Below are 18,509 nucleotides of genomic sequence, written 5' to 3' on the forward strand. Positions count from 1 at the left end.
CTGGGAAATGTAGTCCGCAAGATGACGAGGTGGTGGGCAGACCATCCAGGAAGTCGGGCAGATTGGGGAAGCTCGCGCGGCCACTCTTGGTATTGCGTTTGTGTTGAGATCAAGGCTGTGGGTATCTCGGGAGTAGAACCTTTTTTTGCAGAGAGGGCTGGTGCCGGGCTACAACCCCCATGATTCCATGGAGCCAAGGCAGCTCAGAGTGGAATTAACTGTGCTATTATCCGGGCGGAGGCCACTAGGGGGCGCTAGGCAGAGAAGGATACTCCATTTTAAGGGGGAGGGGGGTTTGGAGGGGGAAAACCACTCCCCCCTGCTTTCCTGTTATTTCCCCCACCCATGTGGTCCTGGTGGAAACAACCCTAGTGTATGAATTAGGAAATAGGGAAGGGGAACAACCAGCAAAAACGGGGGAACTCCTTCAGCTCCCCCTTACATAAATCATAGAATCATAGAGTTGGAAGAGACCTCATAAGCCATCCAGTCCCACCCTCTGCCAAGAAGCAGGAATATTGCATTCAAAGCACCCCTGACAGATGGCCATCCAGCCTCTGTTTAAAAGCCTCCATAGAAGGAGCCTCCACCACACTCCGGGGCAGAGAGTTCCACTGCTGAACGGCTCTCACAGTCAGGATGTTCTTCATAAAATTCAGATGGAATCTCCTTTCTTGTAGTTTAAAGCCATTGTTCCGTCTCTGAGGCAGCAAAAAACAAGCTTGCTCCTTCCTCCCTGTGGCTTCCTCTCACATATTTATTATACATGGCTATCATGTCTCCTCTCAGCCTTCTCTTCTTCAGGCTAAACATGCCCAGCTCTTTAAGCTGCTCCTCATAGGGCTTGTTCTCCAGACCCTTGATCATTTCAGTCGCCCTTCTCTGGACACATTCCAACTCGTCAATATCTCCCTTCAATTGTGGTGCCCAGAATTGGACACAATATTTCAGGTTTGGTGTAACCAAGGCATAATAGAGGGGTAGCATGACTTCCCTGGATCTAGACACTATGCTGCTTTTGATGCATGGCAAAATCCCATTGGCTTTTTTTGCCGCTGCATCACATTGTTGGCTCATGTTTAACTTGTTGTCCACTAGGACCCCAAGATCTTTTTCACACATACTGCTCTCAAGCTACGTGTCCCCCATTCTGTATCTTCGCATTTTATTTTTCTGCCTAAGGGGAGTACCTTGCATTTTTCCTTGTTGAACTTCATTTTGTTATGGACTATCCTCTGTCTTGCGCCCCCTTGTGGCATCGCCTGGAAAATGGAACAGTACCCACCTGGGGAACATATTCTGCGATATGTACTGATTTGTACTTGGCTAGCCTTGGGTTATACTGAGCTATACTGGGGCCATATCCCATGTTCTATTGCGCTATACTGGGGCCATAACCCTTGTTGGGAAAGTGGGCTTATTAAAAAAAGACCTTCCCCATTTTTTGTATCAGGAGTGACTTGAGAACCACTGCCATAATTGCTATTGTAGTTAGCCATCCCTTTCTTTCCCTTTCATGCTATCATAGCATGTAACAACCTGTAGATATGGGGGATATAGGAAGTTGCAGCCTACTGAGTCAAACCATTGGCCCTTCTAGCTCTACATGGAGTGGCACAAACACTCAAAAGGGGTCCCCCCTCCCATCCTACCTCTCTTTTGAACCAGAATACCCCACCATCTGTCCTCAACCATCGCTTTTCCTGTGCTTGCAGCTGAGCAGGTATTTTTTCTTTAACAGCAATGTAACTGAGTGTCGTCCCCCAGTGGTGCAATGGGTTAAACCCTTGTGCCAGCAGAACCGCTGACCAAAAGGTCAGCGGTTCAAATCCAGGGAGAGCAGGTTGAGTTCCCTCTGTCATCTCCAGTTCCCCATGTGGGGACATGAGTGAAGCCTGGGCAACGTCCTTGCCAATTCTCTCACACTAGAAGAGACCCTCCCCATGAATGTATGGCAGAATAACTTATTAGTAGCAGCGTGACACAGCACCTGAATCCTAAAGTAATAAAAAGAACAAAAACACACAGACAAATGTTATCTCTTCCATAAAAAGCTTTTCTTTCTAATAAGATAATATCATTGCACTATTTACAGTAAGAAGGTTTCCATTACACAAATAAAGATATTTATACTTTCTTCTTGCTTCCATGCTGGGCTTCTTTCTCCTGCAGATAAACAGCTTTGCTTGCGCAGAGCCTCCTCTCACACCAAAGTTACACAGGAGCTTCACACAGTAGTTTTTTACACACAGTCTTCACACTGGAGCTTCATTTCATGATGGCCTCCAACCTGGGGATCTCTCACCAAAACTTCTCACACCAGGCCCACTCACATTGAGGCCTACTAATACTGAGGCCTGCTTCACATTGAGGTCTTCTCACACTGAGGGCAATCTCAGACTGACACCTTCTAAAACACTGAGGCGAACTAACACTGAGGCCTTTTCAGCTACAGGCCCACCTGCTTATATTGAACTGCAGCTTTTGCCGAGATTGCATCCATTTGACCCTTTCAGTGCTTAACTCACATTTTTGTAATTAAAAATACCTAGTTAATTTTTAGTATTTCTGACAAGATGCGAGCTGGGGACAGATGGGTCTAAGAGCTGTCAAAAGGCCTACTGCCCCTGCTCTTCTTGACAGTCTCCTGTCCAAGTGCCAATCGGAGTTGGCTCTGCTTAGCTTCCAAGATCCAGTGAGATCTGATACTTCAGTACTTAGGCTGCATCACACTTCATTATAAAGCCTTGTTAAACGTATCTCTCATGTCTCATGAACTTGATGTCTCATAGCAATATGTTGGGACACATTCATGTCATTTCCTCCTGCACATTAAGTAGTTTTTTGCATAAACTGCTCATTGCATATTGTTTTTTCTCTCCATGTTCACAGTGAGAACCAGGAAACGCAGCTACCTTCAGGCTATGCAAATACATTTCTATACTCTCTATTGATTCCCCTAACACTGTCACAGAGAGGAGGTGATCTTAAGTTACAGGAAGGTCGATTGTGGTTGAACATTAGAACAAACTTCTTGTCATGAAAAGCAATTCTGCAAGGAAATCAGTTACAGTACCTGGAAAGGTGGTGGGTGGGCCCTCCTTCTCTGATCATCATCAGAATCAAGCTGGACAAGTTACCTGCCAGGAATGCTTTAGCACTGAGCAAGATGTTGGACCGTGGCCCATGCGCTTCCCTCCAACTCTATAGGTTTTTTGAGGAGTTTGTCTTTGCTTTCCTTTGAGACTGAGGGCCCATCCACACAGCCATATAACCCAGAATATCAAGCCAGATAATCCACAATATCTTCTTTGAACTGGGTTATCTGAGTCCACACTGCCATATAATCCAGTTCAATGTGGATTTTATACAGCTGTGTGGAAGGGGCCTAAGAGACTATGACAGAGTGTTTTCATAGCCAAGCAGGGATCTGAATCCTGATCTCAAGAGTTGTGGGGCTCAAACCACTTCACTACACTGTCTACGAATTTCTTAAGCCAAGATAAAACACAGTTCACAATGTCATATGTTCTCAAGATGTACGCGGGTGGATCAAAAAGTAATGCCTCAATCATTCTTTTATTTCTTTCATAGCTACTGGACTATCTATGCATGGCATGATAGAGGTAACCTTAATCTACTGATATAGTCTTTTCTTGTTCAGATTGACTGATTAGAACCATGAATCTGAAGTTAAAAGAAAGAGTTGTCATTGAATTTCTGGCAAAAGAAAGTGGTGCACCTAAGGAAATCCATACTTGCTTGAAGAATGTTTATGGGGACACTGTAACAGACATCAATACGCAGCGTTGGGTGAAGAAGTTTAAAAGCTGCAGATTCTATTAACTGAATGACGTTAAAACAGCTTTAGAATCATGAGTCACGAAGCAAAACCCTGAATTTTTCCACAATTGTTTTGATGCCTGGATTAAATGATGATGTAAATGTGTACAAATTGATGGTGAGTATGTTGAATGGTAGTTTTGTGTAGAGGATAGCTCAGGCTATGATCTGTAGCAACTTCTGCTGTAGTGTGTTCATTCACAACATTTTTATGAGATACAGGAGGCAAAACTTTTTGACCCACCCTCGTATAATACATAATGGGAGGAGGAGAGTAGATATAGTTGGCAAAACTGGAGAACTGTTACTTTAAAACTTCAAAATGAAAACATTTACTTAACAGCTATTTCTTACATTTAAAAAAAAACTCACCAGATTTTAAAATAGAGATCAAATTTAAATTCATTGACCACTTGCATAAAGATTAATTTTGTGCCTAAACCAATTGCTACACATTGCCTCAATACTGAATAAGGATATACAGCGAGAGTGTTGTTGCTGTGGTTACTTGCTGGCTAAATTTAGAGCTTTGGAAATACAAGCTCACAGACAGCCAAGATTTAAAATTTGAGCCATATGTGTTTTGATAGCTGATGGCTTGCCAGCAATCTGCACGACAAGTAGGTATGTAGATTTCTTTCTTAAATAGAAACTTAGGTGGAATGTGACATCCAGAGAGGCTATATTTGTCTCAGAAAGTACATTTGGATGCAAAGCGGAGCACTATTTGTGGAAAGAACAGAGGCGGAGATGACATCAGCCAATGAGCTCTTTAGTGAACAAGGGAACATGCTCAAAGTAACTTTTTCCCCTTCCAATATCTTTTTTTTCTTCCAGAGATTTAGGTAGGCAATAGTTCAATTGATCTTGTGCTAAAATTTTCCTGCACACATTTCTGTTTTGGAGGGGAGGTGGGGAAAGATTACCTCTAACAGTATGAGGTCAGTGGGTTTGCAGTGATCCCTCCACATGTGCAGAGGTTAGGGCTGCAGAACTCCCTTGAAAGTGGAAAACTGGCAGAAATTGACCACAGAGTTGTGCTGAAAGATCTAGTTTTCTGGATATACCATTATTAATCAAATCCACGATTCATCAAATCTGCAAATATGGAGGACCAACCGTACTGAGAAAAGCACTGCAGTCCCAGCCAGTAGAATGGATAACATTTTAAAAAATACAAATGGCAATGCTCACATTGTGCAATATTAGCCATAACCACCAGCGCCGCAGTTCAGCTTGGGCTTTTGCAGACTTGGAAGTGCTAGTTAAAAGGGTTACTGGATGTACTTCATATGCTTCAAATAACAGAGTTGTGAGGTGCTCTTTCAAGAAAGTTGCCATCCCTTTTATCTCTCAGGTCACTGCCAAAAGTGGAGGGCATTAGCAGCAGTTTTTGACAGCAAGGAACCAGGTCTTCATCCCGACATGGTCATACTGGGATGAGGTGTTTCTCATTTGTTCTGAGACACTGAATCTGTTTCAACGCAGTAAACTGGTCCTGGATGGAGGGTTTGTCTGGCACTACAGACACTAAACCAAACAGGTAGCAGTGGTCAGTATGTATACTTGGGCGGGAAAATAATGATTATAATAACTTTATTCTTATATCCTGCCTCCATCTTCCCAAAGGGACTCGGGGTGGCTTACATGAGGACCAAGCCCAATATAAACAAGGTTACAAAGGACATGGTTAAAAACATATAACAAACAGCTAAATAAAACAATAAAAGCAATAAATAGAAAACATCATAAAACATAAACCAAGCAACAACCAACCAATACTTGGGAAAAGTGGGCATGTGCAGATTTGGGGCTAACAGGACAGGGCAAGGGCTAGTGCAAATGCAGGTAGTTGGACCGGGAGCTGGGAATAAAGTGCTGGAGATTCTACTAAAAGAAGAGGGCTAGGTAGAACTTGATTAGTAACTGAACTATTCTTTGAAGGCACACTGGAACATCCAAGTCTTCAGGCTCCATTTATGTAAGTTACTTGGTACTTGGCTATCAAAATAAAACAGCATGCTCTATGGCAAATGAACACACACTCACAGACTCTGGGTCTTACATAACCAAGAGATAATATTCTCTTCCCTGTACTCATGATAATCTGTAGTATTTCACCTCAGATTGAATGATTGACTGGATAGTGCCTTTTCTTCAATGTAAATTGTGAAGACAAAGCCTCACTGGGGCATTCTCACCAACTACTTCTAAGTTCCAGAACTCACTCATTTGAGACGGCCATTGCAATCTAGAACATTATAGTGTCTTTTGGGGGTTATACATGATTTGGATTCACCCCGGTATAGCTGGAGATAAGTACTGTGCTATTTGAGATACTTACCTCATTTGTTGTGGCTTTTGAGACCTTGGTTTTCACCTACAAATCATGTATTAGATGTCACAACTAAAGAAGTATTTTGATTGAGTGAAAATGTCTTTGAAAAATACACAAATTTACTCATTTTTCAGATTTGTTAATGGCTTTAAATTAATAGAAAAAGACACTGATATTCAAGTGAAGAATTCATTGTATATTTATTATTCACAGTTAATTACTATCTACCAAATGCTGCTGCTGAGTTAAAGGATTACGTACATAGGCCTGTTTTTATTTAAACACTGAATTTTAATATATATATATACACACAAGACATAATGTCTGCAAGGCTGTATGATATACACCAATTCCAAAATAAGAAAACAATCAAATGGTCCAAGTGTAGAATGCCATAATTTCTTTTCCAATCATTTTAGAAAGAAAGAGGGACAGTGGGGGAGAGAAAAGACAACTAGGAAGGAAAGGTTGAGAAATCAACATACTACAGGGCAATTTTTTCTTTCATTTGCTGGGAGAAATGGAAATGTAAGGCAGAGTTCGTCTCAGGAATAACACACTTGTAACACTTATTATAAAAAGGCACCCGCCAACACAGGGATTTCTCCATCAGGACAGACCAGGAGACCTCTGTGGTGGCTTTGGGATCTGCTGTTGGGATGAAGTTTCAACCAGGTGGCTCAGCAAAAGGAAATAAGGTATTGGCACAAGAGCTCGGGAGGTTGCTCTTCCCTGTCTCAAGTCCAAATCCATTCATAACACCATGAGAATGGCATCGGGTGATTTTCATCAGTGGACATTAGGCTGAAATACAATCCCTCACACAGCCTGCTGTGAACTAGGGTTAAGAAACATGGCTCTTCCAACTACAGTAATGCTGGCATGAAGGGAGAAGGAACCACCAAAACACAGAGACAGCAATTTCCTTTTTGTGAGAACCAGTCATGGATTGCAATAGTGAGCCAGATGTACAAGAGAACAGTTTATCAATAAGCATCATGTTCACACATTCTGTAAGATGCTAAGTATAGTTAAGCACAATGCATTGAAGCCTCCTGGCAATATAAAAACTATAGATTTCACAAGACGTTCCAGACTGTTCAGTTTCTACAACATGGCAGCTTCAAACAATATGCCGTATTTTTAATAGTGGTGCAATCTTCTCTTCCCACTCAAAGGTTCCTGGCTTCAAATTCTGGCCTTACCTCTTATAGAAAATTGTATGCCTTTCCCGCTTGATAATAAAGAGTATCAGATGCTCATACATGTTTTAAAGCTCCATCTGTTTTGTGGAGGTCTCTGCATGTAATAATAAAGCTACAACCCTCCCATTCAATCATTAAATATTTACATAAAAGCAGGAACAAATCTGAAAGCTCTGGACTGTCCTTTTAATGAAAAAAAGAAAACGAGGGAAAGGCACTAATGGAAAAATGCAACAATGTGCTCATCCTCATGCTTAACAAAAAAAAGCTAACATGGTTAATGAGAACATGAACTGGCTGAAGGATAAGTGTCTCAGAACAGTCCTGCAACTTGTGGGGGGAAAACCATCCACACTCTGCTCTGGAAATGCGGGAATTTCAAATGGAAGGGGAAAAATAAGGCCCTACCTTACCAAAGAAAAATCCTGAAGGCAAAAGCAGAATTGGCATGTTGTTTTTCAACTGGCTTATGGATCTAGTTCTCCCAAGTCCCCTCAAAAAGACAGGTTTTGCGTGAATTTAAAATCCACAGAGCTTCCTTGTCTTTCTTTAATGGCATGGCATGGACTTCATGTAGCATTAAGAGGTCATGCAGTGATTTACTGCTGTGTTGGGAGAAAGGATGAGTGAACAAAATATAGCCCCTTAGAAGTAACCAAGGTAATCTACTAATATGTATTTTAATTTAAAAGTTAAGTTTTGGCGCACAAGTTGGACCCTTTTACTGTCCCTCCCTACACAGTTCCATTCTGAGTGAAAAAGTATTTCCCTCCTTGCAGGGAGAGTGACTCAGATTTTATGGCCTGATGACTGGAGATCACTGGCTGCTGTTAGATTCTGAATGTGGACTTTACGGTTTTTCTTGTTTCCTTAAATAATCTTTAATAATTTGCTCTAGATGTTCCGGTTCACCGGGGTCACGTAGTTGCGTGGAAACATGCCTGTTTGTCCGTGGCAGGCTCCCTTCCACCAGTTGGGGTCAGAATTGTCAAGGACCTGGATAAAGTCTCCACGACGGAAGCCCAGCTCACCTTCCTCCTGAGGGTCGAAATCAAAAAGAGCCTGAACGTATGTGGGTTGCTGCAGAGGAAAGGGGGAAAAAGGCAAATTACTGATGCAGTAAACACATTTATTTTAACTTGCTGTAGTATCTTGTGCTTAGGGGTGCCTTAGCTATTTCCAAAGGCTGATACGAACTGCCACTTAGACTATTTATTGAGATCAGTTATAGGTATCATATCTCATCAATATCCAAAACTATATGGCTGTTAAATCTATTTGCAGAAACAACCAGAAATGTTACTTGTTACTAGCAGAGCCCTTAAATGGCTCAGAACCTAGACATCTGAAAGATTATCTTCTAAAATACAAAACCATATAAAACCTGTTGTCATTGGAAGCTCAGCTCCCTGTTCCATGCCCCATTTCCTCACCTTCAGCATTTTAAGTGCCTTTTAGTTGCAGAACTTTGTAACTGAGATATCCTTCCTTGTAGATGGTGCCAGGTTTGATAATCATTTTGGCATCAGGCAGATTTTAAAGAACAATTTGCCTGCTGATGTGCTATCACAAATGCAAGGAGCCTTTCCCTTGCTGTAGCTCCACACATTTTGCCAAAAACGAAGGTCAAGCAATCACTGGAATGAGATGTATGTAGCATAGTTTTGCTTGTTCTTATTTATTTTTCTACCTGTGCAGATTTCCTTATTTCATCCTGTTTTGTTATTGACCATGAGGCTCTTTTTTGCTTTCTACTGTAAATCTGAATTTTACTGTACTTTTTGTGTGTGTAAGGTATGCTCACAAAAAACATCTAGGAAGCCTTCTGCTAAAGGGTAATACAGGTTCTAACTGTGGGCATCCTTAGTCAAAATAAACAGGTTCTATACAATGTACCTAAAGAGTCAAATCAATTGTATTTATTTTTCACAGAAATAATGTTCTGAAGGCATTAAGTCTAAAGAATATCAAGAAGGTAAGCTTAGCTGTGAGACCACAAATAGAAATGGGTTTCTCTCTTACCTGAGGCACCTGCTCAATGTCCCGAAGGAATATCTGTTGATTTCTGGAGACAGAGGTTGATCTGTGATAGTCTACCAACTCATTTAGAGAATTGAACTTTACCACCCAAAGAAAGTACTTGCCAGCTCCGTCTCGAAGCACCTTAAAATGCTGCACATCGTTTCCAAATCTACAAGAAGGGAATAACAAATCCAGATGTATTTATTCCTCTAAATGTATTACCAGATTCAGCCTTCAATCACTGACTTGTATGTACATACAACTAAAAGTGGCATGCAAATAAGGACTTATGAAACTCCCAAAGAGGTGGCAAAATTATTCTAAGACAAGTCAGTAATTATGAATGATCGGAATGAATAAATGTGTATTTGTTTTGTAATAAAGACACGAACTGTTTCAAAATTTAATTAATTAATTATTTTTTTAAAAAATGATTGGGTTTTCTCAATTGGGGGGGGGGGGGGGTCTCAGTTGTATCAAAGGCTTATTTATAACAGTGAATGAGAGGAAGCCTGAAACAGATCACTTGGAGATGCTAAGTTTAAAAGGCAAAAAGGGAAGTGTTAAGCCATGGGGTGGAAACAATAAGCAGGTCAATCAATAAGCATTCCCCATCACCGCTTGATAAATAATCATTTTATCGTTACAATCAAGCCATTGCAAATTCTGCTAACTACAGGGTGGAGGACAGATATGTTCTATGACTCTTGTACAAACTAGGGAGATAATTCAAATGTGCTGAATTCACACCAACCCAGAATCAATGAGATCTAAAGCAATACTCACTTGACAGAAAGAGAAAAGTCTCCAGGGGCACTCTCACTCTCTCTGATGAGGAAGGCACCATCATGTCTTTGTTTGCCCAACATCTCCTCAGCTTTTGCTCGAGGGATCTTCCCAAAAAACCACCTGAGTAAACAAAAAGGTGGAAGTTAAGCTCAGTTCAAAGTCAATGGAAAGAACATTTTTCAACATGTCCACACCTGGGTAGTATTCAGACAGAGCAAAGCCACTGAACTGAATCTTGAAGTCACACTCAGAATTTTGGAAATCTTAAGAAGTCAGGGGTGGGGAGACGCATGGAAATCCATAAATACAGCAAAGCCTAGTCGTATCATTACATGACATTCTAGTTGGGGGAAGACAATTGCCAGATCTCAGCAACTGTTCTCCCCTTTCACTTGTGACTTTGGAAGATGCTACCTTACACTGTGTCCCAAATTTTCCCCATTTCATTGGGGGGCTAACATTCCACCTATGTTCCACGGGTCATGAGGACAATTCTGCCATGCTTTAGGTTTATGAGAGGCTTTTTAAAACATGGAAGTAAAATGCAAGTTGACTGAAGCATATGATGGGCATTTTTAGCAAAAGGAGGGTTGGGTTTGCTAGGTGCAACTTATGGGTTGCACTTTGCCTACCAGGTTACTAATATATAGCAAATTACAGCAAAAAGTCATCTCATCTGTGAAATTCTCCAATGAAATATATATACCAATTAAACTGTTTTGCCATGTTCAAAGCTACTAGCCCTATTCTATCATAGAAAGAGACACATTTATATTAACAAAATTGTGCTATTAGCTGCAGCACTGTAAGACTCATGATTAACAAGCTAGGAATCCTTGAGGAACCTTCACTTAAAATTAAAGTAACAGTTAACTGCTTTATTTCACACTTTTGACATAAATATTTTCCATTATAAATAAACAACTCGACTTGTAAGGAAACCAGAAGACAGTGATTTCCAGGGGAGACAAGTGGTGTCACTTTGCCTCAAAAATACCAACAGTGGTTCACAACCTGGAAATATTTTGTTCTGAATATCCTGCTCAGTATTAGTCTAAAGATCTAGCTGAGATGTGGAGCACTTTAGGAATCTTTTGGCTTAATTAGATCAAGAATCCATGAAACTACAACTCATACATATTCAGATAACTGATAATTCAATTTGGGGATCACACTAACCCATTTAAATAATTTGAACTGGTGTAGCACAATGACTAAAGAATGCAAATAATTATTTGGAAAAGCCCTGAATTAAAACTCTTTTTCTGCCACAAACTGACTGACTAGCCATAAGGAAAATTAATTCCCAGCTTCAGTCAACACTGCAATGGAGGTGGGAGTTAATAATACTGACTTGTCTGATGAGATTTGTTGCAAGTATTATGACTAGATAAAACACAGGAAGAACTCTGAATATTGGAAAGTGCTGCAGAAATGTTAACTATAGTAAATGCATCTCTCTATCTTCCACTGGAAATGATCTGCATGAACTCATTATGCTTTCATCACTCTTTCTGTGAGTTAGGAGGGGAAATCTGTTTTTTATTGGGCGCAATGGGAAGCACACAAGGTTAGTGGACTGATTCCCAGCATTATGTCACAAAGCGAGCTGCATCTGTTCATCCTCTGATTTCATTTTTTAAATGTCAGATAATTCAGGGATTGCCACAGAACTTGGTTTTGTATCTGCTATGTATAGTAAATGGCTTAGTCTTTCACATGCACATTAAACTTTCCTGCAAGTATATTAATGATTTAGATTTAGACAAAAGAAGTGGTCCGTCAGCCCCAAATCCCACAGGATGTGCAGGTTAAGACTACCTGCTTTACCGCCAGCATGTTTGATTCAGGTTAAGAGTACTCAGCTCCACTTTATACTAATGGAGACACACTCAGCAAACAGTTAAGCCTGCAGAGGAACAGTACTGGAAGCTGCTATCTAAGGGTTTATAGTCGGTTCCCAGCAAAGTTCCATTACTCCTTTCCCATATGTACACTGGCCAAGGTTTTTGAATCAGAATCTTAGCAACTATGCTAACCACCACCAGCAAACCTCTCTGTTTGTGACCAGCCATTAGGGAGCCATGCCAGACAGTGTTTGATTGGTTTTATATTCTGTATGTGAAGCTTGTCAAGACAATGTAATTTTAGACAAGTTTCCTTAATATTGATACAAGTCAATTCCAAACCACACAGCAACTCTTTTACTAAAGAGTAAAGCAAACTGTTTGAAATCTAAAGGTTATGCACTGTATCAAGTAAAAGACGGTCTTTAAAACAAGGTAGCTCACTAGGGTAACCTGAAATACCTAAAAGCATTTTCTTCTGGTAAGAAGTGGTACCTTGAAAGAATGTCTTTATTAAACCCTTGTTTATCAATAGGCAAAAGCTTCCATCTCTTATGTTGGTTCCTGTGTCAAAGGCTTTATTTCAAAGTAGTATTGGACTTACAAGATCTTTCTATCTGGATTGGTCTGTTAAAATAACGAGACAGCAACCATTTGCTGTGTTTTGATCTCATTTTAATAGTAATTTTAAATAAATGTATTGTCCTTTTACAACTTGTACAATGGACAGAGGAGACTACAAATAGAAGTTTATTTCCACATTAGAATGGAAAACCAACTACAGCTTTTCCTTATGTACAGTTTCCACTTCTTAAAGAGTCTGAATGAATGCGAAAATGTGATGGTAGTTCAGTCTGGCACTTAGTAGTTCAGTACATAAACATGCATTTACTGGGCTGTAAGCTTTAATTGGTAGATTAAATAAACTGAAGCTTTAATTAATCTATACAGACACATTTTAATTTGCAAGGATATCGTTTAAAACTTAGCTTAAAGGTAGTCACCTTAAATACATATTTTCACGAGCAGGATAGAATTCGGCTTATTTTACAAAAAAACAAAAAAGCATAGATAGATCGTGTTGCATAAAAATAAGTGGCACATTCTATCTGATCTTGGACATTCAGTAGGGTCAGCCTTGATTAGCACTTGAGTGGGGGACTGTCAAGGAACATTAGGTGCTATAGGCTATATTTCAGAGGAAGGAATGGACAAAAACACCTCGAAGTATTCCTTGTCTAAGAAAACCCTAAGAAATTCACAGGATGTGAGTCAACAGATGGATTGAAGGCACATATACACACAAAATGAGTGGTAGTTTGGGACTGGAATGCTTCCACTGGTATAATTGCTCCTGTGAATGCAACTATAAAAGGGGGTGTAGTTTCGCATCCATCAATGCATCCCTTCTCTGGGAAACTTCCTTGACGTAATACAGCAGGATCCCAGGGAGAGAGGAGGTGAAGGAAGCTCTAGAATGAAGCTGGATCTATGTTTCCACTTACTGAATTCATAGGCGTTTTATTCAGTTTCTCAAAATGTTTAATTAATGTTTTGGAAAGATATACTTTATCAAATTAATTAAATAAATATAAGTACAATTCCCACAAAAATCAAATCAGAGGAACTGTCACTGGAATGAGCCAATGGAGTGTAGTGGTTTGAGCACTGGGCTATGACTCTGGAGGCAAGGGTTTGAATCCCTGTTTGGCTACAGAAACCCACTGAATAATTTTGGGCAAGTCACGGTTTCTCAGTCTCAGTGAAAAGCAAATGCAAATTTCCTCGGAATAAATCTTGCCAAGGAAAGTCCCTGATAAGGTTTGCCTTAGGGTGATCCTAAATCAGAAATGACTTGAAGGCACACAGAAAATAGAATGACTGAAAATTTCAGCAGGATCTGCCTCTAATAACCTCACCCAGTTTTATTTGTAAGCTGCTTTGAAAAGGAACTTGTCTTTTGCTTATGTTACTCTGCAATGTAATGTAATTTAAGTTTTATATTACAATGTGCTAAAACACCGGAGTAAGGGGGAAAAGCACACATGCAAAAATGGCAGGTCTCTGGCCAAATTCAGCCTGCAGTGCTTCCTCATTTGGCCAAATTCAGCCTGCAGTGCTTCCTCATTCTCTGAATGCATTCCTCCTGAAAGTCAAGACAGCTGATGGCATGTTGCAAGCATTGCACAACCACTTGTTCCTTACACAGAAAATTTTAAAAATAGAACATTTTGTGTGAATGTGTGTGAATGTGAATCCAAAAAGGGTTGAACCTCAACTAACTTCTTATGGCTTGAAAGCATCCTGTTTGTAGGGAGATGATGGGGGTAGAGGAGACTAAAGTTAACCTGCTAGTGCTGCTCCTTTCCTCCTGGATTTTTTTTTCAGCACCTTAGATGCAGCATCTTTCAGTGAGTAGTGCCAATAAGAATTCCTCTCCTCTTTTTCCATCAAAGCTTTCTCTTCCCATTCCTTTCCCCTCCCACTCTGCTGTAAAATAGAGAATAAAATCTTATGTGGTGGATCCACTCTGAAGGCTTCTTCTTCCCTCTAAAGCAGTGGTTCTTAACTTGTGGGTCCCCAGATGATTTGGCCTTCAACTCCCAGAAATCCTAACAGATGGTAAACTGGCTGAGATTTCTGGGAGTTGAAGACCAAAACACCTGGAGGCCCATAGGTTGAGAACCACTGCTCAAAAGAAAGAAATAGCCAGAAAGGCAAGATATATGTTAATTATTTGAGAGTGTTTTTTCAAAACTGCTCAAAAGTCTTCACAATTACATTGAAAACAATTAGAGGGAGGGTTTGATTAGGAGTTTGAACAGGATATTAAAAAGGTAAAGGTTGTCCCCTGACATTAAGTCCAGTCATGTCTGACTCTGGGGTATGGTGCGCATTTCCATTTTTAAGTCGAGGAGCCGGCGTTGTCCATAGACACCTCCAAGGTCATGTGGCCGACATGACTGCATGGAGTGCTGTTACCTTCCTGCCGGAGTGATATCTATTGATCTACTCACATTTGCATGTTTTCGAACTGCTAGGTTGACAGAAGCTAGGGCTGACAGCGGAAACTCATGCCGCTCCCCGGAATCGAACCTGTGACCTTTCGGTCAACAAACTCAGCAGCTCAGTGCTTTAACCCACTGGAGCCACCGGGGGCTCCAAACAGGATATAAGTAAATGAATAAGATCTGAGTGGGAGCTAAAAGATGTGAAGGGAGACTGAAACAAAGAAATGTAACCAAGATATTGTTGGCAATGGGGATGTAGATAACCTCTGAAGAAATGTGGCCCTTGAGAGGAAAAATGGTCAACAACCCCTGAGTAGTTGGTTAGATTCAATTATCTTACTCAGGGACTGATCCTCAGATTACTTATTTGATGAAATATCACTGACTTCTAAGGGACATAGAGGGTTATGGCATTTAATTGTTTATTTGTAATGCTGTGTTTAACTTTATAAAAGTACATGTTCATAATTTTTAGTTTTATGAGACCCTGAGATAAAGGGTAGATTATAAATGATGTCAATAAAAAGAGTTAGCAACTTTTAGCTAATGTTTCCCTCTGGTAGGCATGTGGATTTTATATGTTCTAATTAGAATTAGAAGCCATTTCCAGCAATGGAAGTTTAAGTTGTTCTTCTTTGGATGCTTTAATTCCTGCATGGCAGGGGGTTGGACTAGATAGCCCTTGTAGTCTTTTCCAAATCTAGGATCCTACTACTCTATTTCTGCAACAAGGCCATCACTGGGTGAAAAAGTAAGCAAGAAAAGAGGGACAAAGGGTAGTCTGTAGACTAGGCAAATTCATGGGTGTTTGCTCAGATGAATAAGAAGGAGAAGGTCAAGGACAAAAAAAAATGAATAGCAAAAGTGGATTTCAAAATTAGATTTCCGCTGGAACTATTCCTTCAAGTAAACAGGGCTCAGTATTTTAAAACTGAACCTCCATGCTGCTTTGTATGCCATATTCAGAAAGGTTTCACAGAATGTATTTTCTATCCACAGTTTAATGAAGACAAGTCCCTGTTCATTAAAATATCCTGTATACTGACACCACATCACATTTAACGGAACGAGCCACAGCTCTAGTTCAATTGAAAACAAAGGGATTAAATGTGTTCTAAGTTGGCAACCTAACCTATTATAGTCATTGGTCACTCAGGACCATATAACACATGTGGATATTTTTCATTGGTTCACAAGAAGAAAATCCTCACTGTTGGAGGAAGGAGGTACACATGTGAAAGTATTAGACCAGCAAAGTGTCTAGCATTCTCACAGATCACTCCCTGCAGTGGAATCAAATTTTATACTAGGTGAAGGTTATCTAGTCAGAATAGCAAAAGACAACAACCTGTAATTTAGTGCTGATTCTGCAAGACTAGCTGTGAAGACACTGCTTGAAAATGCAAGCCCACATGATCCATTTCCTTGTTGCCAATGTCAACAATTGGCATTACTACTAATTCACTTCATTTGATGTTAAATTTAGTTTGATGGCATCTGCACCATCCATAAAATAGCTGCAATCTTTCAGATGGGCAAAGTTTATACAAAATTGTACTGATGACTCCCATGAGCATCAAGATGTGTTCTTGACACACACAGGTCTAAAAACATAATCACAATCTTCTGATTTGACATCTATAAGAAATGGGCACTCAAGGATCTAATGGGGGGACGGGACACCCTTCATTCAAGTTGCTTTCAGGTTTAAATTCATAATCTAGGATTATTCCTAAAAGGGCTAGGGGTCTCTATGGGTCATCAAGTCTAACACCCGGCTCAATGCAGGATCCCCAGCAGATAGATGTTCAGTCTTTTTTGGAAGATGTTCAAAGGAGATTCCCCCCGCCTCTCTATGCAACTGATTCCATTGCCAAACTGCCTTAAGAGTCAAGATGTTCCTTCTAATAATCAATATCTATTTCCTGTAACTTCAAATTACTAGGCCTGGTCCTATTCTCACAAAAATACAGGATGTGTGATGTCTGGCTCAACAACAGTCCATGTGAAAAAGATCTTGGGACAATAAGTTGAACATGAACCAACAGTGTGATGCAGCAGATTAAAAAGCCAATGGGATTTTATTTATTTATTTTTCATTTACTGCATTTTTACTCTGCTCTTCTCACTCCATAGAGCTGCAGCAAAAGGAGTATATTATCTAGATAAAGTGAAGTCATGGTGCCTCATTATTCTGCTTTCTTAGACCTCACCTAGAATACCGTGTCCAGTTCTGGGTACCACAGTTCAAAAGGGATATTGACAAATTGGAAGGTGTCCAGAGGAGGGTACAAAAACAATCAAAGGCCTGGAGACCATGCCCTACGAAAAGCGTCTTAAGCAGCTGGATATGTTAAGCCTGAAGAAGAGAAGGTTGAGAGGAGACATGTATAAATATGTGAAAGGATGTCATAAGGAAGACGGAGCAGGCTTGTTTTCTGCTGCCATGGAAACTAGGTCTCATAGCAACGGGTTTAAATTAGGAAAGCAGATTCCACCTGAACATTAGGAAGAACTTCCTAACTGTAAGAATTGTTCAGTAGTGGAACTCTCTGCCTGCATGGTAGGGGATTGGACTAGATGGCTCATGTGGCCTCTTCCAACTCTATTATTCTATGATTCTATTATCTGGGACAGAAGAGAATAGGTCTGCTCCTTCCTCTCTGTGGCAGCCTTTAGAGATATTTCAAGAATGCAATCAAGTTGCCACTCAGTATTATTATCACCAAGTGGAATAGCCCTAGCTCCTTCAGTCTTCCCTTATGTTTGGTTCCTATTATTATCTCCATTACCCTTCTCTGAACCGCCACACAATTGCAAATATTCTCTTAAAATGAGATGCCAAAAATGAACATGGTATTCCAAATGAAACCTGATCAATACAGAATACAGGGTGATTATTACTTCCCTAAAATTGGAAGCTATGAATCTATTAACACAGACTAAAATAGCATTTGCCTTTTTTGCTGCAGTATCACAGTGCTGGCTCGTGTTCTATTTTTGATTTACAATAATCCCAATGTATTACTGTTGTGTTATGTCTCTCTGATCCTATACCTCGGCATTGGATTATAGTATGGGGGACACATGGCTCAGAGTACTAATGTGAAAAAGGCTTACATTTGCCAGTGTTGTCACACTATAACTAATATTAATGAGTAAGTTCTTATTTTAAAATGTAGAATCATTTCTACATCATATCCTTCCTTTACAAAAAAGGAAATACAGAAAGATTCTCTTCTTTCAAGGCTTCCTACAGCAGTTGAGGCAGTAAGCATGCCAGACACACAAGGAAATCATGGTATTTTACTTACGGATGTGGTTTCATTTCAATATAATTTTTGGGAATGAAGCCATCTTTGCCATTCAGTTCTGCTTTGTACCAGTTTTGATCACATTCTTCATTCAAAACCTAGAAGAGGGCAAGGGAAGGAGAAAGAAAAAAATCTTTATG

The 18,509-nt window shown here is 40.2% G+C and overlaps 1 protein-coding gene across 1 annotated transcript in view; it reads right to left on the reverse strand.

The window, feature by feature from the left end:
• Positions 1-6,356: 6,356 nt before the first annotated feature.
• GRB2 (growth factor receptor bound protein 2) overlaps positions 6,357-18,509 on the reverse strand; it is a 69,528-nt gene continuing 57,375 nt past the window's right edge. Inside the window, exons 3-6 of the mRNA XM_060764694.2 lie at positions 18,370-18,467; positions 10,195-10,317; positions 9,409-9,577; positions 6,357-8,466 (exon numbers count right to left, since the gene is read on the reverse strand). Of these exons, the coding sequence (XP_060620677.1) occupies positions 8,281-8,466; positions 9,409-9,577; positions 10,195-10,317; positions 18,370-18,467 (576 nt within the window). The 3' untranslated portion in view covers positions 6,357-8,280. The remainder of the gene's footprint in view (positions 8,467-9,408; positions 9,578-10,194; positions 10,318-18,369; positions 18,468-18,509) is intronic.

Source organism: Anolis sagrei, chromosome 2, assembly GCF_037176765.1.
Source record: "Anolis sagrei isolate rAnoSag1 chromosome 2, rAnoSag1.mat, whole genome shotgun sequence".
Classification (NCBI taxonomy): Eukaryota; Metazoa; Chordata; class Lepidosauria; order Squamata; family Dactyloidae; genus Anolis; species Anolis sagrei.